Source organism: Stegostoma tigrinum, chromosome 29, assembly GCF_030684315.1.
Source record: "Stegostoma tigrinum isolate sSteTig4 chromosome 29, sSteTig4.hap1, whole genome shotgun sequence".
NCBI classification, from domain to species: Eukaryota; Metazoa; Chordata; class Chondrichthyes; order Orectolobiformes; family Stegostomatidae; genus Stegostoma; species Stegostoma tigrinum.
Window position 1 is genome coordinate 35,546,000 of NC_081382.1, and position 23,234 is coordinate 35,569,233.

At 38.7% G+C, this 23,234-nt stretch overlaps 1 protein-coding gene across 4 annotated transcripts in view; it reads right to left on the reverse strand.

Moving 5' to 3' along the window:
• The window catches only part of fubp3 (far upstream element (FUSE) binding protein 3), a 111,985-nt gene that overhangs the window by 21,868 nt on the left and 66,883 nt on the right, over positions 1 to 23,234 (reverse strand). For all 4 annotated transcript variants that reach the window (XM_048559013.2, XM_059638185.1, XM_048559015.2 and 1 more), the window contains exons 9-16: positions 21,880 to 21,978; positions 19,486 to 19,588; positions 16,813 to 16,913; positions 14,586 to 14,730; positions 5,717 to 5,880; positions 4,800 to 4,873; positions 3,865 to 3,944; positions 666 to 782 (exon numbers count right to left, since the gene is read on the reverse strand). In XM_048559013.2, the coding sequence (XP_048414970.1) occupies positions 666 to 782; positions 3,865 to 3,944; positions 4,800 to 4,873; positions 5,717 to 5,880; positions 14,586 to 14,730; positions 16,813 to 16,913; positions 19,486 to 19,588; positions 21,880 to 21,978 (883 nt within the window). The remainder of the gene's footprint in view (positions 1 to 665; positions 783 to 3,864; positions 3,945 to 4,799; positions 4,874 to 5,716; positions 5,881 to 14,585; positions 14,731 to 16,812; positions 16,914 to 19,485; positions 19,589 to 21,879; positions 21,979 to 23,234) is intronic.

Sequence of the window (23,234 nt, forward strand, 5' to 3'; positions counted from 1 at the left end):
TGGGTTCAAACATTTCAACAAGGGATACTTGGTAATTGCCCACTTTTGTGTTTAGCCCCATTATTACGCAAATCCGTGCACAGAAATTCCCTTTACACTAACTCAACAATCAGCTTCATCTCTCAATCCCAGAAGACCATCTCCTTCATTTTCTTGCTGAAATTCCAATTCTTATCCCAAAGATTCTTTAGGCACTGCCAGTGTGGTGGGAAGTTCTGTGCTTGTACAGTTAAATAAATTTTAAAAAAAGACACCGGAAATATACTAAAAACTCTGGAAATATACAGCCGACCATGATCATCTATACAGTATTTAGCATACTGCAGATAGACTCAAACAGAAATTACCACAGCTGAACAAAATCATGGGTCTGGGAATGGACAGAACAAGACGACAGAGCAACATTCCAGCAGAAAGTTTGTTGGGATTACTCCCAAATTATGAGCATCTTTAGCAGCTTGATAAATAGAATGTTCCTGTAATAATGAAGTGTCAGGAGGGAGGACAGTTTCACAACACATACAATATATTGTACTCATTAAGTATGGAGTTTAACTGAAGCGATGTTTAGTTTGGAACCGCATATATAACAGAAAAGTGTTAGGCAGAGAAAGCAGAAGGCATTTGACAATATCTTTGAAAAATTTATCTTTATAAACACACACCTGAATTTTGTTGCGAGTTCTGCCCCATTGTTGCTTGCTGTTGTTGGCTAGGCTGCTGGTAAAACTGGGAGATGTAGGCTGACCAGGCTGCTGTACCCAAATGCTGCGCAGCTTTACCTAGACACACACACACAGTGTCACAGTAACTATCACTGTCTAACCTTGGTAGGTCTTATGTGGTAGAAAACGTTCATTATGTAGTGATATTAACGCTCACGATCAAGTTCTAGGTTTTAAAAGGTCTAATTTTGAATCATGCGAACGTAACTCTGCATCCTCTTACCAAACAAAACTGTATCTGAAGGAATTAGAATCCAAGTACATCCTTGATTATTACCAGTGATACTGGATTTGGTCCTCTTTCTACTGAATTACCCTTCAAAGAAAAGATCACCAACAAGGCCAGTATTCACCATCTCAATATATTCATTTAGTCACAAGATGCTTCAGTAAAAGCATAAACGTGATAAGTAAGCAGGATTAAAACAGTGAACGAGGTAACAACATTCAAAAAGTTTTGTTCAAATATATGCAAAGCTTTTTGGAAAAGGGTACTGAAGAGTTAACACTTCATATCTCTCATAGTATAGAAAAATGGCTGAGTGGTTAAGAGAAACTGAAACATTGTGTATCATAACCTCCACTTAAAAAGCACTCTCGATGAGATAGCTCCAAGTGGCCAGGAGTTAATTCCATTGCAAAAGCAGGAAACAGGGAGATGATGGGAGTTTCGAGCGCAAATTGTGAGCAGAGTTAACAAGTTAGGGCTGCCCAGGCCGTAACAGTTCCACTACAGTCTTTCAGAACAAATATTAACCTAATCACTTCAGAACAGATTACACTAAATTTTGTTCAGGAAATCTATAACAAAACAAATTATGACATTGCAACAGCTGATTTGAAATGTACAATATTCATCAACTGCCCTTTAGCTAGCACCATTTTGTCCAAAACTTATCAATTTTATTCAAATGCGATTCACTATGCTGCTCACATACTGCAGTTTAAAAAAAGAGATAAATAATAAACAATTCAGGACAAACTATGAGGGTTAAAATAAAAGTATAAATGAAAAAAATAGAAGAACAAGATAGTCGTTTGAAAGAAAGGATGCGGTCAAGTTTTGGGTGCCAGTCTTCTGACAACTACTCTGAGGAATCAAATTGTAAATGTTAACTTCCCTCAGTTATTAGCAGATTACTGTGCTCACAAAAGTTGCAGAATATGCTGAGTAATGAGGAGGAGCATTATTTAATGGGCTGGAGAAGTGTTGTGCTGATAGATTTTAGTTATGTCTAAAAATCATGGGAACATTCATTTAGGGTAAGTTAGGGTAACAGGGTAGACAGAGAAATTACATACAAATTGGGGTGAAATAGGACAAACAGGCCAGAAAATGAAATGACAAACTAAACTGAGATACATGAAACTGTGTAAAAATGCTTCATTTTCAGAAGCAGAAATTTTTTACTTATGTACAGTATACAGAATATGAATTTTTAAAATAGTTAACATATTTGCATAGCTTATAGGCAAAATTGCTCAGCCCACAAATTGGTAGTGGTAGTTCAATAGAAAAATAGGACCTGCAGAAAAGCTGAGTGCCCGAAGGGCATGCAAGTTTAACATGTTTGATGACAGTGGGCATGGGCTGCAAGCAAGAACATTTTAGCAGTAATAGAACAGAAGGGAAAGCAACAGTGAAAATCTAAAAGACTATTTAAACTGCAGCAGTCTTACAAGGTAGATTGTCTGGCCTTTGGTGGTGACAGTGAAGTGATCCTGTTTGCACAACTACACTGTTACACTCAATAATGCACAAACATTAAAACATAGAATGAACTGCAGCATTCAAACCCCTATATTTAATTCAGAAAACATTGTTTTTATATTCTCCACCTTCAGTAAATGAAACAATGGGTGGGGAGTCCTAAATCTGTGGTAGGCCACTTTGTAATAAAAACATTAATTTTTGGAAAACTCATTACTTTGGAATTTAAGTTGTATGGGGGGGTTGCACACAAGACTTTTCCTTAATTGGCTGCAGGTTTTTGTCCACCAGAAGATAACGTTGCTGAATGATATGAGAGTTGCACTGCTAACTGAATGGAACAGGCTTGACGACCACCTCAAATGCAGGGTGCTGGACTGTTTAATTGTCACTCAAGTAACAATCCTGGACAGTGTGAAGCAGTCTTGGGTAGAGCAGCCAAAATTCCTTCTAAGTGCAAAACATGCAGAAAGAGAACTTGGTGGAGAGAATGTGCAAACCACTCGGATTACTATAATGTCAGACGTCACACCACACCAGATTTTGTCCAAAAGTTTTATTTGAAATCTCAAGCTTTTGGAGCACTCCATCAGGCGAAGTGCCTGATGAAGGAGCAGCACTCCGAAAGCTTGTGGTTTCAAATAAACCTATTGGACTATAAACTGGAATAACAAGGTGTAGAACTGGATGAACACAGCAGGCCAAGCAGCATCAGAGGAGCAGGAAAGCTGACGTTTCGGGCCTAGACCCTTCATGGGTGAAGGGTCTAGGCCCGAAACGTCAGCTTTCCTGCTCCGAAGATGCTGCTTGGCCTGCTGTGTTCATCCAGTTCTACACCTTGTTATCTCAGATTCTCCAGCATCTGCAGTTCCTATTATCTCTGGACCATAAACTAGTGTTGTGGAACTTCTGACTTGTCCACCCTAGTCTGAACCAATACCTCCACATCATTGCTATAATAATGGTGTAAACAGTTTAAAAACTTTCCTACAACATAAATCTTCACAATTATTTGCTTTCTTTCAAATAGTCTAATCTTCTACAGGAAGGTCTGAACTAAAATAAGAACAGTTAAATTGGAAAAAGTTCTAAGTAATTTAAATAAATCTGACTGTGGTTAGGACTAGCTGAAATAGATGTCTAATCTAAAGTAGATTACCGAAGCAGGTTTTGCACTTACAGGAATTGTGTTTAAGGCAACTAAATGTTTGAAACGTGTGGATAGACAAACATTGCTCTGCCTCTTGAATCTCAATGTCCTCGCACACATTCCAAGGGTGATGAAAAGCCACCGCTGTCTCGGTCTTTAACGAATCACCGGATTAAACGGAAACCAAACTTAACAGAACATATACTACAATGAGTTGGTAAAGGGCCAAAGGACAATAAGAAAATGCAGTTGCTGTTAGGCATAAACAAATCACTCACTTGGATCCTGCTGTCCTTGTTGCTGCCAAGGTTGGTACGTACTTCCCCATCCCTGTGTCATAAAAGCTTGTGGTGGGCCACTACGTTTGAAATAAATGAGCAAAAAGTTTAAAAGGTGGTGCACGTTGAATAGAATATCATGAATTTTACACTGGTCCTGGTATTTGCTAATCACCTTGTGATGAGTACTGGGCGGGGGGGGGGGGGGGGGGGGGGGGGGGGGGGAAGAGAGACGGAGGTAGGTGGTGGTGGTGGTATTGGGAGTGAAGGACAGGAGAGTTAAGGCATTGATCCCAAGGTAACGCTACTAGGAATAATTAAAAGCTGAGATGGCCTTCCACATAGGTATGTGTTTATACACAAATCAGGCAGGCTCATCTGTTAACTAATTAGCAAGCATGGCTCATGACCAAGGCTTGGAAGATAAAGGGGCAAAAAGTTGGTGTTCCCAATCAGACAAACAGTGGCAGAATTACCAGTAGTGTACTCCAGTAAGTGGTCTTTTAAGTTGCTAAACTGTGCATATTCGGGGTCCAGCCAACCTTGAACTGTATTTTGATGTCTAAGTGGGATATAATTGCATCACAGTTGGAGCGCACTCATTAAAGGGAAGGCAAGTAAGCAGAGCCAAAGATTAGGATACCAGGTGTGACCTCATTGAATGAGGGAGTAAATTGGATGGGGTGAATGGCCTACTTCTGCTCCTATGTCTTATGGTATTACGATTGACAGATTTTTCAATAGCTTAACTCAGAATCAAAAATGTACATATGTGTCACCAAGTTATCGGAAACTGAGATCAAAAACTCAAAGCTTTGAAACAAGGTAGATATAAACCACACACTGTTGAGGTTCCGCAACACCCCTCCACTCACACAAAGTAAAGGCAACTGCCCCAGGTTAAAATGAAAATACTGCAGAATTTTGATCCTTACTTTTGATGGTGCCCAGGTGGTCCTTGACTATAAGGGCTTGTGTTAAATCCTCCAGGGCCACCAGGTCCCGGACCCTAAAAGTACATAAAAAGGAAGTGGTTAAGAAAGAGAAAGAACTTTAAAGTGAAGAATTATCTCATTCTGAGTTGTAATGTGAGAACATCAAGCCATTTGTGCACAGCAAAGTTTCATAAGCAGGAACTAAATTAACAACCAGTTCATTGGTTTTAGATACAAGTTAAGTGATCAAGTTACTGGGAGAACTGGCCTGGTCTTCACTGAACCACAGCGCGAGATCTTTTACAACAGTCAGTCTTTATTTAATAACTCATCCACGAGATAGTACAATACCTAGTTCTACACAGTAGCTTTAGCTCAGGTTGTGTTCAAATCTCTGAAGTCGGATTTGAACATCTGTCTGATGCATCAGACAGAAGACTGCTATCACTCAGCCAAGGCTTACAGTTAAGAATGCAGAGTCCTTCAGAAGATCATTTTTAAAAAAAATGTTTCATCACATCGTTTATCAAATAAAGAGATCAAAAATCAAAAAAATCAGAACTCTTAGTGATCAGCACAGACCAGAAAATGGATAACTCTTTCAACCAACCATCCCAGTCCGAACTTCTGAACTGTAATATTTTATGATTATGAGGACTTGAGGAATTAGTTATTTTGAAAGATAACAGACCCTGCAAAAGGCAGAGGGAACACCAAAAGGGAAGGGGTTTGAGAAAGTACACTCCTCAGGTATTAAACACTTTCTCATGTCAACATATCTTTGCGCACCTCCTTACAGTTGATTCACACTAGCATGGGAATTTATTTAAGATGACAGTCTGGGCCAATACTAAACTGTGAAGCATAGACTGAGATGTAAGAAAAAGTGGCAGTGAAAAAACTGGAATAAATCTCACCCCATTGATTTTTTCTTCTATTAACTGTCTAGCATGTTCGATCTGTTGTAGAGCTCCACGGATAATGAATATTCGAATATTAGGATCAGAATTTGGTGGTGGATTTCTCTGTAGTTCTACATGTGCTCCTGTTTGCTGGTTGATGCTTTTGATAGTCTCCCCACCTGGAGAACAAGACAAATGTTAAAGTGCCTTTAGAACAGATTTAATAATACATTTCGTATCAAAATACAATTCATCAACAGGTTGATTTAAAAACTTTCAACTCATTTATAGGTTGGTTACAGATTATTGTCTAGTAATTCTACAGTAATATCTAGCATTCACAAACTAGTTGAAAACATTGGTAATTGGCTCACCTAGCATGAACCACCCCTGAAACAAATGCAGATGCTAAACCAAATACATTAGCAATTTCTTTTTTTAAAGATCAGTGAGACATTAGAAAAGAAGCCATACAACAGGGTGAGACAACACAGCAGAAGCAGAGGCCAAGACAACAATCAAAATCAATGACCGCAGCTCCACTGAAAATTAACTGATCAGAGTTGGAGTTGCGCTACAGTCTGGTTACACTCACAGGAGTACCTATGTAAAACTATATCAGAGATAATGGGAACTGCAGATGCTGGAGAATCCGAGATAACAAAATATGGAGCTGGATGAACACAGCAGGTCAAGTGTTCATCCAGCTCCACACTTTAAGTGTGTATAAAACTACTGTTTTTAATGTCAGATAGGAGAGTTTTCAGCTTCATACCTCTGATATACTAAAAAGGGTAAACAGCATTTAAAAAATAAAGAGACTACACTCATAATCTGTTGTTAAATGTGACCATTGACCAGGCAGCCAGACTTGACATTCAACCCTGGTGACATGATCTTCAAAACGACCATAAGACAATTCTTCAAATGCATACATGCACACTAGAACTCCCAAAAGCTAGAAAAGTCTCTGAAATACAACAAATCTTGAAGAGGGAGTGTTGCTTCGACAATATACTATATCAAACAAAAACTAAGGTTAACACCTGGAACCCCAAGTTGACAGGTGGGGACGGCAGTGTTGGGGGCAGAGCAGAATTTCCTTCATTAAATAATTTAGTACATAAACCTCAGAACAGGTTGCTTGCTACTTCATGAGGGAACACAGCAGGATTCAGTAAGCTCAAAAGGAAAATAGCATTACATAAAATTTGCACAGTGAACATTCTTTAATAAATCAAGGCTTTACAGCTCAACCTAACCACAAGAATATGATCTTTGTTAAGGACTTGGAAGTTATGAAAATTTGAACCTTCTATAGGCCACCAACACAGATCAAACATTCCATTTACAGCAATTTTAGTTAGCACTTGAGACATGTCAGAAAATATTAGATGTGATATACAGGAAGTTCAATCATATGAACACAGCTATTATGGTAAAGCAAATACCTTTGCTCAATTTTATAGTTGCAAGAAATGTTTTTAAAATTGATCTAACTCATTAAAATACACAAATCTGATCTGGGGGAATACAGTTTGCAGCAAAAAAGAATTCAAATCCAGATACATGAAACTGGCTAAATTTTTTTAAAAACTGCTAATTTAATAATAGTACAATAATCTGACATTTTGTCAGAATTTTTTTTTGGTTAATTTGGTTGGTAGGGGTGATGGACAGAGAACAGAAAATACTGAAATTAATGGCACAAATAAATTCAAATAATTTACAGGCTGCCCATGTTCTTGTAGGACAAAGTAAATTGCTCTCTAAACATAAGCAGGAATTAATGATCATGCATCCATAAAAACCTTATAGAAAATGCCTTATGGAATAAATATACAAATATAGTGGGAGTTATACGCAGTTCTTTAAGAATCCCGTACACCTGTCTCACCCCCCCAAAAAAAGAGACAGCAATAACCACATAACGATTACCAAAATTTTGAGTTTCAGAACAACAAATCTCTGTAAAGAGCGAGCTATCATGTTAACAATTCCTGTGACAAAATCAGGTCAGGACATTTGACTTATAACAACAATTGCAAGCGTCCAAGCAAAAACTTCAATGAATAATGGTGCTAACTTTATTAATGTTGTAACTTCTGGGTTCAACAACACCATTACAAAATTCAGAAATACGTTCCACACTGTCAAAAGACTAGATCAAACCTAAGCCACTTAATTCAGGGAGCAAAATTCAAACAACTACACATTTTTAAAATAAGTTCCAAAACTATTTAATATGCTGCAATTGCAGTTTGCTCTTTAAAGCATTCTATGGTTAACCTGTCACTTTGAATTTACTAAAACAATATATTCTATAAAATGTAATGACAGTAAAATGCCCACAGCAATTACTAAATTGAAATTCTAATGTTAAAGAAGTTCATTCATTAAGATTTCTCTCATAGCTGAATTCTTACCCTCCCCCAAACAGTTACTGTGGAAAGTGCCTTTTTAATTGCATGCTTTTGTAATGTTTGCAGACAGCAGGGAAAGTACCTGTTAAACATATTGAAAGCCAAGGAACTTAAAAAAGAACGATGCTATTCCCCTACAAAATCAATTAAAGCGTGGCCTTCCTAGATGTAGCCAATTTACGCCTTCTCTTCACTGCTTTATTCGCCAAACAATTTGAGCTCAAAGGCTTTTCAAACCCGCACGCTGATTAAAATCTAATGTTTATGTCCTAACATCAATTACTTGTTGAGTTGTGTATTCTTGCTCTGACTGCTTCTCTCACTGTCCCCCTCCTCCAGTGTGTCCAAAGGGGTGCCCTTGGTGGTTAATGCACCCACTGGGGGAGGTCACTCACAAGACGCTCGGTGGCCAGTCACAGACACGTTCAACAGTCAGTCTATTCTTCCGCCTGACAGGGGTGCAATGTGAAACCGACTGCAATGGTACTTGATGAAAATTGTAAAGCAATTAATCAAACCACTAAAAAGACAGCAGTGACACTGCCCAGCACTAGAGAATTATCCATCAATTTTTTTTTATCATGGTAATATGGCGAAGAGAAGTAACGATTTATCTTCTAGCTCCTGCCTTCATCCAACACAGAAAGCACTTGACATTTCTATTGCCTCACTGCCTTTTCAGAATTCTTTCAGCTGGTCAGAGCCACTGAAAAGGCAATGCCGGACATCAACTTTAGAGACTGGGAGATAGAGTGATCCTGAAAAGACCCGTGAAATACTGGTTATGCAGCCAGATTTCAATTACACTCCCTCCAAAGAGGGACGGGTGTTGAGGGGAGATTCACACAAGATCATGAACCAAAATCTCAACCACCAACAATTAATGTCACATTAGCTTCAGCACATTTTAACTCACATTAAGCTGTGGATGTGCACAATGACGGCCTGGTTTTTCAAAGCGTGTGCTCCTTCACCCGCCCCTGTTCTCACAACCACAATATAGTCAAATGAACTGATCTTTTTTAATGTGGGTTTTGTGGGGCAGCAGAATGGGAGGTGGGGGGCGGGGGGGTTGGTTGGGGAGAAGAGAACAAATTTTGGGTGATCTCCGCCACATTTCAACCTAAAAACAGCTCCATTCAACCATCATTAGTTTAGTTAAAACAGGTCAAGGGTTATGTCAGAAATTTAAGCCACTTCATTATTCTCTTCATGAAAATGTAAAGGAGTCCGACAAAGTTTAACTCTCTAAAAGCAGACTTCAGACCTGACAAAACAAAAATGTCTGTAAACACTTCTAAAATGACTGAACTATTCTGCAATTTGCAGTACAACAAAAAGCATTAATGACAAACACTGGACATCAAAATAAATGCTGAACATTTAACATGTTCATATTAACATAATAAAACAAACAGGTTTGATTATGATAGTTCCAACAGTACTGTTGAAACTGCTGAGGCTTTAAACACAGTTAATAGGGGGAACAAACATCCAAGGATGCACTAAAAAAAACACCCAACGCAATATCTGAATGAAGGGATTATTTTGGCCAGACACTTCACTTTGCTTAAGTTCGTGAACTATCATTCAATATCACATGCTATGAATTTGTCCACGCCCTTCAAAGAGATCTCCATTTAATAATCTACTTAATGAGTTTAAAACATGAAAATCTAATAGTGACATAACTTAATCTATTCGGCAACAGGAAGTTAGAAAGGAAAGGCATAATTGACCTTTTTGCTTTAATGCTGTTTAACATTCTTAAAACAGCACCTCTATGTTCTGAGCACCACGACTAGGCTCTTAATCTTTGCATTTTCCAATACAAGATTCTCTGCGAACTTATTTATACGATGTGTTTAACATAATAAAACATTCCAAGAAATTTTTCAAAAGTATAAAAACAAATTAAAACATTGCAAAATTAGGTCAAGTGATTAAAGGTTCGATCAATGAGATAGATTTTAGGAGAATTCTGACTTTTGAGGCACGGAGAGATAAACAGAGGAATAAAGCCCTAGGCAACAGAAGGCTTAGCCATCAACGATAGTGTGAATAAAACTGAGCATGCTTAATTAGCCAGAATTAGAGAAGTGCAGATATCTCAGAGGGTTATGGGAATGAAGGAGATTATAGAAATAAGTAGGGGTGAGACCATGGAAGGCTTTTTAAAAGTAGTGTGAGAATTTTTAAAGCAAGACATTGCTAGGTCGGAAACAAATCTAGGCCAGTGAACAGAGGATAAAATTGTATCAGAGATAATAGGAACTGCAGATGGTGGAGAATCTGAGACAACCAAGTGTGGAGCTGGATGAACACAACAGGCCCAGCAGAATCTTAGGAGCACAAAAGCTGATGTTTTGGGTTCAGGCCCGAAAGGTCAGCTTTTGTGCTCCGAAGATGCTGCTTAGCCTGCTGTGCTCATCCAGCTCCACACTTGGTTGTCTCGGTGAGTTGCTGAGTTAGAGTATGGACAGCAGAGTTGAGTGACAAATTTAGGGAGGGTAGAATTTGAGAAATCACCAGAGATGCACTGGAATAACTGAGTCTAGATAATACAAAGAAATTAAACGCAACAACACTAAACATCAAAAGGTGAGAACGAACAGAGACTTGGATCATTGATACCTTTTCCACAGAATTATTCTAATATAGATCAATAACTGTGAATCCCTACTTTTAAGAGGCATGAAGCTCCCAAGGAAAAGGTAAAGTTACAATCTTTATAACCATCAACACCACTTTGCAACAATCCAAATTTTTCAAAAACATTAAAATAATGTTGCAGAATTAGACCATTTGGCCCATTCAATCTGCTCTACCATTTGATCATGGCTGATGTGTTTCTCAACCCCATTCTCCTGCCTTATCCCTATAAACGACTGATCCCCATACTAAATCAAGAACCTACCCATCTCTGTCTTAAATACACTCAATCATTTCACCTCCACGGCCTACCACGACAATGAGTTCCATAGTTTTGCCACGTTCTGGCTGAAGAAATTCCTCATCATCTCAGTTCTGAAGTGTCATCCTTTCATGCCAAGTCTGTGTCCCCAGCTCCTCGTCTCTCTTACTAGTGAGAACATCTGACTCTGTCCAGGTCTCTCAGTATTCTGTAAGTTTCAATCAGATGCCCTCTCATCCTTCTAGTCTTCGAGCATGGAGTCCTCAACCCGTCCTCATATCACAAGCTCTTCATTCCCAGAATAAGTGTAAACCTTCTCTGCACCTCTTCCAATGCCAGTGCATCTGACCTTAGATACTCCTTTCAATATTCCAAACGCAGTCTGACCGGAGCCTCATACAGCCTCACCCAACCATCTCTGCTTTTGTATTCTAGTCCTCTTGAAACAAATGCTAACACTGCATTTGCCTTCTCAACTGCCATCTGAACTTGCATATTAACCTTAACAGACTTCTGAACTGAACTCCTAAATCCTTTTGTGCTTTCGACATTTAGAAAATAATCTATGCCTCTATCCTCCCTACCAAAGTGCATAACCTCTCACTTTCCCACATTGTTTGCCATCTGCCACTTCTTGGCCCATTCTCCTACCTGTCCAGTCCTTTTGCAGCATCCCTGCTTCTTTAATACTACCTGTCCCTCCATTTAGCTTTGAGACATTTGCAAACTTGGCAAAAATGTCCTTAGTTCCTCCATCCAGATGATTATTATATATTGTGCATATACATTAACTAAACAACACTGACCCCTGCAGAGCTCTACTTGTTAACAGATACCATCTTAGACAATAGTCAGTTTGGAAAAAACCCTTCATCCCCACTCTCTGCCTTCTGCTGGTCAGCCAATCCTCTATCCATGCCAGTATCTTGCCACTAACATCATGAGCTCTCACTTTGTTTAGCAGCCTCCTTAATGCCAAAATGTGGAAGGGCAAAAATCAGCATTTGTATGACAGATTTGCAAAGCTACCAAAACAGACTGCATAATAATTCCACAAGCTTACAAATGACACTTAAAAAAATGACACTTAGTACATACAGTGCACTTTGGAGTACTTCAGACAAAATGCGTAACAGGAAGTGAATTTTCTTTAATAATACTTTTGGCAGAGGGCAGATCACAGAGGAGAGAAGATACAAAACTAGTTCAACATGGAGCCCACTTCCAATAGACTTAGCAATTTATTCTTCACCATCACATACAAATCTCATCCTGTGCTTATTCAGCTAACACTACTACTGACAAGGACTTGAACATGCGGCAGATTGGCCTACTCTGTTCCACAGCCTACCTTTTATAGTAGATCCTGTCATCTTTCCCGCTACAGCTCAATGAATTTGAATTCTGCCGCACACCAAAGGTAGATAGAGTCATAAAGAATTTTTTGCACTGCATGCAACAACTAGAGTAAAATTAGTGAAAGCTAGAAATGTTGGGACAACCAATACAAAGGGAATGGGATTGAGGACTGAATCTGCCAGTTGGCAGAAGGTATATGCTTGAACCAGGAGTGTGAACTGGCAGAAGGTAGAATGCCAAAAAATTGAATGAGAACGCTATTCCAGAGAGAACAGTGGTGGTAAAATATTTACTATTGCTTCCAATTTTTCAGGGAATGATTGAGAATCACTGCAACTTGTGGGACTCGATCTTTTTGCAAATGGCCTGGCCATTACGTGCACTTCCAAGGATTCAGTGTCCAATGTGGGAGGGCACTGATGTTGCAGAATCTATTCTGGTTGCATTGAGGGGCAATTGCCTGATTTCTACAACATTGAAATGCCATTAAAAAATGGTTTGTGCATAGTTTTTTAAACTTCTATTTTCTGGTTACAGTATGTGCCCTGTTGGTTAGGTGTGTTCAAGGTAGTGAAAGGAAATGTCGCTACTAGCCAATGTAAAGCAAACTGACAGCAGCCATTACATAGGGAGCACAGAAGTCACACCACTCACTTATAAAGCTGAATTCAATACGCATCCCTGACGGCTGCTGCAACTTTACTGACAACACCACAAGACAAAAGGAGGAAGAAGTATCACCTCAAGAAATATAAAAGCCTCTCAGAGGTACACTTTACCACTCTGATTATTAATGGGTATTGAGCAGCAATACTAATGCTGCTATTAACAGGACAACTCATTTGCTCCAGCCACATGCAGGCGGGTGCTTCAAGCTTCCTGCGTTGGCTAACAGTGACATTTTCAGAAACAGAGGTTTGCTCATTTGTTAGGTTAATAACTCAAGAGGAGGGAAAACTTAAAATTGTGGTTTACAGTTTAAAATGTTGGTCCTTACCTTTGTTTAAAAGCAAGTCACTCTGCATTGAAGACCTTCATTTCCCTCTCTGGGATAAGACATATTTCCCATCATTAAAATTGAAACGGTTCAAAGCATGGAATTAAAAGAAACACCACACGGCAATGGTCTAACCAGAAACATCAATAGATTTCGACCTGTCAACCTACTCTTTTCAGATGATTGGAAACTAGACTTCAAGTAGAAACAATCCACACAAGCTACAGCCAGAGATGGCCCGAGAAAACTTCAATATAATCTACCCAACCAGTGCAGCTAGAAATAATCCGTACGAAATGCGTTGACTCTAAACACCATAGCTTATAGTGGAATGGTTTTATCCTGCATTATAGTACGCATTGAAATGGAAAGGGTATTGCAGTTCTCAAGGGGTTAAACTATACAGCTGCATAAACAGTTTAATTGTTTGAGAACTGAAACAGCATTTCACCCATGCAGAGAAATGCAGAAATCTTGTCAGATAAGCTTCCTAACTTCTGATAACTTTCTTCCCAAACATGGAAGAAATTAGCTCAAATGATTGGGCAACTTCATGTCATCTACATACACAATTAAACCACTGAATTGTTTCCATGCAGCCTGAAGAGTTCACTCTGCAAAACTAGTCCTCAAAATGTAGTTACTCCAGGATTATACCCATCAGCGATAACACTGAAGAAACTAAAAGGCAAAGAGACTTTTAGTAACAAATGTTTAACTTGGCAAAGTATTAGACAGTTTAAAAACAGACGGACAGTATATTTGAAAAACTAAGAATAGTTATACCTTTTCACTCCTTCCAGTGAGACAAAAACATTATGGTACCAAAGGAACAATTCAAGAAATATCCTCACTAACAACAGTGTGGATATACCTACAACACAGACTGCAGCAATTCATGGAGCTGGCTCACCAAGACTTTCTCAAGGGTCATTTAGAATAGGCAATAAATGCTGGTCAAGTCAGTGACACTCATCCCACAAGTGGATTAAAAGTAGTCAAGAAAAACCAATGCAAAGTCTTTCTCCTCCTATCAAAAATGTACCCCTCCCACTATGCGTTTGCCTCTTCGTGGACATTGCCAGTTTATTAGCTTCATTTAGTTTTCTATTTCATACAGTAATTACTAAAGCTGTGAGATGTTTTCAACTGGGTTCAGCACAAATGGGCACTATTAGAATATCTTCATACCTCTTCCAATAACTAAGCCACATTTATCAGCGGGTATTGTATATGTTATTTCCTGCATGCCACCTGGAGGTCCCATATTCCATTCACTACGACCCCTACCCCGTCCTCTTCCAGGACCGCCAAATCCAGACTGACCATCTCTTTCCTGAAAGAAGGAATGTGTATTAAACAATAGAGAATAGAAATACAAATAGATTTTGTTACAATTTATTCTAAGGCTTTAATTAATTATCGAATCACACTGAAAAGCAACAAGTAAACTGAGACTTTGGGGCATACAGTTAGCTTCATGATTCAGGAGATGACGGGTATTGAACCCTTACTAGAGAGCCCCTTCCCCATTTCAACAGTTTTATTTCCGTAGGGAGCATTCATTGAGCTATGTAAATACACTCCATCTAATGGAATGAAACCAGTATTGCAATGAGGCAATTTACTTTATGGGTCCAATAGATTAGTTGCAATATTTTGTAGTTTCTTTCACATCAAAATTTAAACAGTAGTTTACTGCAGCAATTCAGCTTGAAATGGTCAAAGATAAATGGATGAGGTTTATAATTTTTCTGCTTTAAGACTAATCTTGCACCTGCAGTCAGGATATTTTAAGATACCCTGGTTAGCTCTAATATAGTATTACTGATCCAAAGTCTAGACCAAATATCAGGATCAATCATAGAAACTGGGTAGGATAAGCCTTTTGACAGAATTAAAGCCCCATTTTAAAGCTCAGATTTTACCTTTAATTGAATTCAACATACTGATTTTATGCTAATTTAATTCCTAAACTTAGACCAATTTTGATTAAGAATGGGGACTTCTCAAATATCTGTTAAAAGACCATTAAACACTAAATGTCATGAGTACATACTACCAATTTTCCTAAAATCAACTGCAGTAGAAAATAAAGAGTGAAGTTTATTAAATTAGTTTGCCAATGCCTTTGTGCCTTAGATAGTGAGATAGATGTCTAGAGTACTGAGGATATGTTGCGCAAAGTGCCCATGGAATCCTATACAAATATGCACCAGTACCTTCAGAGGGCAAGAAACCTAAGTGAGGAAGGGATAGAGACAAAAACTGTTGATGCAGAATTAAACAAAATGGATAATGAACAAGAAAAAAAAACAGATTTGTGAAATAATAAATGAAATAGTAGACATTCTACTTTGGACATCATTGGGCACGCACAAAATAGGTTTGAAATTGCGCTGGCAGGGTCATGCTTAAATTCATTCATTTGGACACCAAGTTAAAACATTTCATGAACGTGTGCAACTAAGCAGCTTAAAAACATGATAAAGTATTCATTGATTTTCTTGAGATGCAAACTGGTGTGGTATTAATATAGCTGAAATGTCCCTGTCGCCATAAACAAGGATCCTTAGGACTATGTCCTGTCCTCCAGCTGTAAGTAACTTGATTTAAAATTACTGGAAATTATCAGCTTTTAAAAAAAAATTTCATAAAACAGAGAGCTGCAGATGCCAGAGATCTGAAATAAAAATATAAATTGCTTGAGAAACTCAGGCAGTCTGGCAGCATTTGTGGGGAAAAGCAGAATCAATCCTGAGTCCTCAAGAGTCACTGGGATTTGAAATGTTAACTTTGCTTGCACCCCATGATGCTGCCAGACCTGCCAAACCATTTAATAATTGCGATCAGAGATAATGGGAACTGCAGATGCTGGAGAATCCAAGATAACAAAGTGTGGAGCTGGATGGACACAGCAGGCCAAGCAGCATGGGTTAAGGCCCGAAACGTCAGCTTTTGTGCTCCTAAGATGCTGCTTGGCCTGTAGTGTTCAACCAGCTCCACACTTTGTTATCTTCCATTTAATAATTTGGTTAGTGCACATTATAGTCAATTTCTTAGTGAATTAAGTATTTTCAAAGATTAAAATGTACCCACGAATTCCTGTCCACTGCAGTAAATTAGCCCAATTTGAAGGAGTCTTGCTGAACTAGCGCAATCTCTCAATATTAACTTCAGGGCTCTGTTAAATTACATGGGTGGGTGCCTGCTCAAGCGAACTGAATTAAGAACATGTAGATTGTTGAAAACATGAGGATAAGAGATTTTGTTGAAAACTTGCTTCTAAAATTTCCAGATATTTTATGTTGGTTTGTTCCATTTGGATTATGTCAAATAAAATTAGAGGAAATGAGCAAAAACTGCACTGTGTATTTTTCTTCGCCTAATAAGGACATTTAAGCACTTAGTTTCTCACCTGCGCTGTATGAATAAGCTCATTAATCATATGAGAAGCATGTTGACACCTATCTGGAGGACCCATCACCTGAGCAATTCTGTCTGTCATTATACCATCATCTGAAAGAAGAAAAGACTGATGAGCAACGCACGTTTTATTATTGTGTTCTTTTAGTTTTGTGTTTCTGAAAATTACAGACTGAAATGCAAAATAAATGTTTTAAAAACCCAATGAGGGACATGGTGGCTGTATGTTTGAAAGCAAGTAATCAGACAACAGTGCCAAGTATCATGTAAGCAACTGTGAACAAGCAGTTACTGAAGTTGAGTTGTAGATAATTTAGAGCTAAAGGGTGTACAGATTTAGCTCCAGTCGACAACAAAGGGGCAACTGGTCTATGTGTGACAGATGAGTTTAACTTGGATAAATGCAAGGTATTACTTTTTGTAAAATAAACAAGGGCAGGAATTACACAATTAAAGTAGGGCCTTGGGTGGTGTTGCAGAACACAAACCTGTGGATTCAGGCACACAATTTTTTGAAATTTTTGTCGCATATAGACATGGTAGTTAAGGCGGCATTTAACACACTTGTCTTCATTGCTCAGACCTTTGAGTATTGAAGTTGGGGCGTCATTTTGTACAGGAGATTGGTGAAGCCTCTTGTGGAGTACTGTGCGCCGTTCTGGTCACCCAGTTATAGGACAGATATCATTACTTTGGAAAAGGTTCAGAAGAGATTTACCAGGATGTAGCCAAGAATAGAGGGTTTACTTTATAAAAATAGGCTGGATAGGATGGGACTTTTTCTATTAGAGCTTAGGAAACTGAGGGGTAACCTTATAGACATTAATAAAATCATGACAGGCATAGACAAGGTGAATAGTCAAGGTTTCCTAAGGTGGATGATTTCAAAAGTAGGGGCAGATTTTTAAGGTGAGAGAAGAGAGATTTAAGAAGGACACGAGAGGCAACTTTCATTTTTACACAGTGAGTGGTTTGTGTGAGGAATGAACTGCCAGAGGAAGTGGTGAACACAGGCACAGTTATATTTAAAAGACATTTAGATAAATATATGAACTGGATAGGTTTTGAGGGATAAGGCCCAAACACAGGCAGGTGGGTCTAGTTTAGCCTGGGAACATAGTCGGTGTGAAGTAGTTGGACTGAAGGGTGTGTTTCCACGGTGGGTGGGTGTTTGAGCATGATGGAGACAGCACAGACAGGGAGAGCGTGAACAGAGGAACAACGAGGGTGACGGCTGGTGCAGTGGGAAGGGGAGTGCAGGAGGTGGAGGAAAGAGGGCAAGATAGAGCTGGATTTGGTTAGAACAGAGGAGGAGGAGTGTTGGAGGGGGCAGTCAGTTCTTCCCCAGTCTCAATTCTCTGGAATCAAAACTCACCTTAAACCTGGAAACCTACTGAATTTAAAACTTTATTTTTAAAGTTTTTTTTCTAATCAATTTGTTCAAATGAAGTTATTACACACGTCTGGAACAGCTGGGACTTGAACCTAGGCCCACGAGTTCAGAGGTCAGGATACTATTGCTACACCACATTAATTTGTCAAATCAAGCTGCAGAGAGATGTTACTGCACAGCTTTGGAGCAGGTTGAGATTTGAACCTGGGCCTCTTGGTCCAGGGACAGGGACACCAACACTGCACTATAACAGCACGCACACCAATTTTTTCAGCTGTGAATTTTAACTGTTAAGTGAGTCTCTCCATGCACTTATAACACTTAATTATTTCAACAGATGAGCACCATCCTGACATAGGAAGGGTCAGAGTGTAAAGTTAGAAACACAGAAAATGCATGGTTGAAAATAATATCTCAGGCTTATAATTCAAAGTGTTGAAACAGGAAATGTCTATCACTTGTAATTAAAAGTGTCTGAAAGCTCTGTTTTGCTGTTGCTGAAGTCAGGCAGGACACTACTGGAAGATCCTCACAAGTTGCATTTTAAGGCCATCTTCTTAATACTACATCCCAGTCTTCCAGGCAAAGCCAAAGATTTGTTTTAAACTCAACTCATGCTTCCACTGAACTCAGATATGGACTTTGCAGAGCTAAAACTGCCCAATTAGATTCAATTAACTCATAATTCTCCAAGTTGCATTGTAAATCCTCTGATTAAGAATATTATAGTACAGAAATAGACCGATCAGCTTATGTATCTGCCTGGTGTTTGAAAGAGTTATTCAATGTCAGTGCCATCAACAGAATATCAGTGAAACAAAACTATGGTAGGATTATTTTTCCAGTTAACTGAATAACTTACATTCATTAAGGCAAAATATCCATTTGAATGGTGAAGAACATCTTTAAAAGGTCCTGGAATTCATTTGAAGAGCATTTTTAACTAAAGGCAGTATGGTGAAAGATTGATAATCAGTGGTGATAGAATCAGTAGCCAAATCTCACTTGAGTGATCGTTTTATTCAGTGTTTGCTGATATATTTAACGTCTACTTATGAGCAATTGTTTCCAAACTGCGCAAGCACAAAGCATATGGATACCAGTATAAGAATGCTTAGGGTTGTGGTGAGCTTGTAGCAAAAGAAAGTTGAGGAATTGTCTCATTAAATGCATGCCACTGAAAGATGCAGGTCATTTAACAAACTATAAAAAGTTGGACTAAATCCTCCTTTTCAAAGTGGCCTGTTCATAAACCAAGCAATGTCTCCTTACCTGGTTTAAATTGAATTCTAACACCAGCGTCATTCTGAATCTTTTTTATCATTTCACCATTTCTTCCTATTACAATACCAACAGCAAATCTAGGTACAGCAACCTTGGTTTGGGGTGGAGGTGGTGGAAAGAGAGGGGAGGAAAAAAAAGAGAAAGTTTTAATTTACAAATATTTAGCACAATACACCTAAAACCTGCATCTTGCAATTACTAGAATTACTGTTCCAAAAGAAAGAAAAAGGCTTTAACACTCAAAATTTGTTCCTTACAGATCAATGCATCAACCTGTTTCTTTGCAGAACTTCTCTCATAATTAACCAAATATGCCAAACCTACAGAATGAGAGCTAAACATTAACAGTTTGTGGGAATATAGTCAAAATAAAATGGATCAGATAATTTATATCTATTTTCCACTGCCATTCTTATGCAATGGGTTACAGTTCCAGGAACTCTCATAGAAGGTGACTTATCCACATAGTCGCTCATGACAATGAGTTCTACCACTGCTCCATACTTGAGCATGCCAAATGAACCTGAAATTCTGTTTTTACCTAACATCCACATCAAACACTGGGTAATGGTGATCAGGAGCAAGAACTCTGTCAATTTTCTATTCATCATTACAAAATGCTATTAATTCTTTGACCGGCAAGAGATTGGCTCATCATAGACCATGGATTTTCTTAATTTGAACAGTTTGGTTACACATGGAATACTCCAGGAACCATTGATGAATTAATAAGGCTGGGCAGTTAGGTAGCCAAAATATTGCGTAAATTTCTCAAATGAAAGTACCTTCAATAATTAAACCTTTGTTAACAGGATTTGGATTAATTCAGATATGAAAAACATCGGCTGTTTTCAAATATGTTTAAATCCATTTTGATGGGAATAATCAAAACTGCACATTCTCAACGTATTCCAGCAATGCACCATTGGTTCATTTAACAGGCATCTCACAGACAAAATATTGTTACTGTTACAAACATAGGTGCCATAGCCAGAGAGCCAAGTGTGTGTAGAGTATAATCTGGCTGCTTAAAAACTGAATAAATTTATTGGCATTCCAACAGTTAAAAACAATTCTTTTATAACTAGTATACGCATGAGTGTAAACCAGTTGATGTGGTGTATATGGATTTCAGCAAGGCGTTTGATAAGGTTCCCCACAGTAGGCTATTGTACAAAATGTGGAGGAATGGAATTGTGGTAGATATGGCAGTTTGGATCGGAAATTGGCTTGCGAAAGAAGACAGAGGGTGGTAGTTGATGGGAAATGTTCATCCTGGAGACCAGTTACTGGTGGTGTACCGCAAGGGTCGGCGTTGGGTCCACTGCTGCTTGTCATTTTTATAAATGACCGTAGAAGGATGGGTTAGTAAATTTACAGACGACACTAAGGTCGGTGGAGGTGTGGAGAGTGACAAAGGATGTTGTAGGTTGCAGAGAGACATAGATAAGCTGCAGAGCTGGGCTGAGAGGTGGCAAATGGAGTTTAATGCAGACAAGTGTGAGGTGATGCACTTTTGTAGGAGTAACCGGAAGGCAAAGTGCTGGACTAATGGTAAGATTCTTAGTAGTGTAGACGAGCAGAGAGATCTCAGTGTCCATGTACACAGATCCTTGAAAGTTGCCATCCAGGTTGACAGGGCTGTCAAGAAGGCATACAGTGTTTTAGCTTTTATTAATAGAGGGATCGAGTTCCGGAACCAAGAGGTTATGCTGCAGCTGTACAAAACTCTGGTGCGGCCGCACTTGGAATATTGCGTACAGTTCTGATCACCGCACTACAAGGAGGACGTGGAAGCTTTGGAAAGGGTGCAGAGGAGATTTACTAAGATGTTGCCTGGTATGGAGGGAAGGTCTTACGAGGAAAGGCTGAGGGACTTGAGGTGGTTTTCGTTAGAGAGAAGAAGGTTGAGAGGTGACTTAATTGAAACATATAAAATAATCAGAGGGTTAGATAAGGTGGATAGGGAGAGCATTTTTCCTAGGATGGTGATGGCGAGCACGAGGGGGCATAGCTTTAAATTGAGGGGTGAAAGATATAGGACAGATGTCAGAGGTAGTTTCTTTACTCAGAGTAAAGGAATGGAAAGAGTAAGGGAATGGAATGCTTTGCCTGCAACGGTAGTAGATTCACCAACTTTAGGTACATTTAAGTCGTCATTGGATGAGCATATGGACGTACATGGAATAGTGTGGGTTAGATGGGCTTGAGATCGGTATGACAGGTCAGCACAACATCGAGGGCCGAAGCGCCTGTACTGTTCTATGTAGGGTGTTCCTTGCATATTATGCAAAGAAACTGCAACAGAATGAAAATCTACCCAAAATTCATTTGAAGAAAAAAAGACTGCTTTTCAACACAAACAAGGAATTACATACTTACATCTATACTATTTCCTCCAATTCTGGAACCATATTCATTTCGCCTGAAATCACCTTGATCTTTATCTCTGATTATTTCCATGACCATCTCTTTAGCTTGCTGGGGGTAAGGAGGAAAAGGCAGAGGGGGAGAAACAAAGTTATCATTAATGGTCAATAAATGAGGGTCATGTATGCAAAAACAAACACAATGAGTTAATATTAATTGCCACTCTGGAGAATATGCCATGATTTGCAACAAAATGAAATTCATTGTCAGCGTTAAAAAAAAAGCAGAATTACAAAAGCACAAAGAGTACGAGGACTCTCATCTGCATTGTCAGCGCTGTAAAGTCACAACCTCAGCTCAGCCAAATGCAGTATTCACACTGATCACCCACAAAACAAAGTTATTGACCTTAGCTATCTCAACAGATTCACGCAAGGTATTCCGAAGGAAGTAACATGCAAACTATATTGCTGACAATCAAGACAAATGAATACAAATGAAAGCAACCACATAAAACAGAACTGGCAACTAACCACCCAGGCAAACTTTTAAGAGGGGTAATTAAGGGAAAAAAAAAGGGACATATCTATCTGATGGTCTATCTAATAGCCTGCCAACCAAAGAAATAGAGATTGAAATTTTCAGGCAATTGATGTAGTAAAATTTAATTCTTCAAAAAGTGAAGAAAATATCTGAAGTGCAAAGGGTCTTCGCCAATATGCTTGCAGTTTCTTTCAAATCAGTATACTGCACCAACAGGAAGGCAGCATGACTTAGGAACACGTTCCAGATAATGGTGAGGAGTCAGTAGAATTCCTCAAGACAAACACTAGGAGAAAATATAATTGCAATGTAACCACGAATTAAAAAAGGGCGAAAGAAAAGCTGAGGGCAAAAATGGAAACAAAAATTATAGCAAGGATGAAATCTTGCTCAGTTTACATGGAAGAAAAAGAAAAAAGTGTCGTTTCGTACTGGGGCCACTCTGATCTCAAATATTACAGAACAACATCACAACACAGAAGAAACTGTGCTTTTCAGGGGAGATCGCAGGTTCAAAAAACAGTAAGACAAAGATAAATTTAAAAACTTGTAAACTAAATTGCAAATAAACACACCTTAAGAACAAAGGTCAACCAGAAACGGAAGCAGTTCTTCACACACAATAGAATGTGCAATGGGCTCCAGAATATAACAGTAGACATATTCTAGAATCAGTTATGGGACAATGGGATACATTCGGAACTTCTTTTAAATGAGTACATCGCACCAATAGGAAGGAAATGCAACTTAGAAACACCTTCTAGATAATGATGTGGAGTCAGTAGAATTCCTTAAGGTAAACACAGTGCAATTAAATTTTCCCC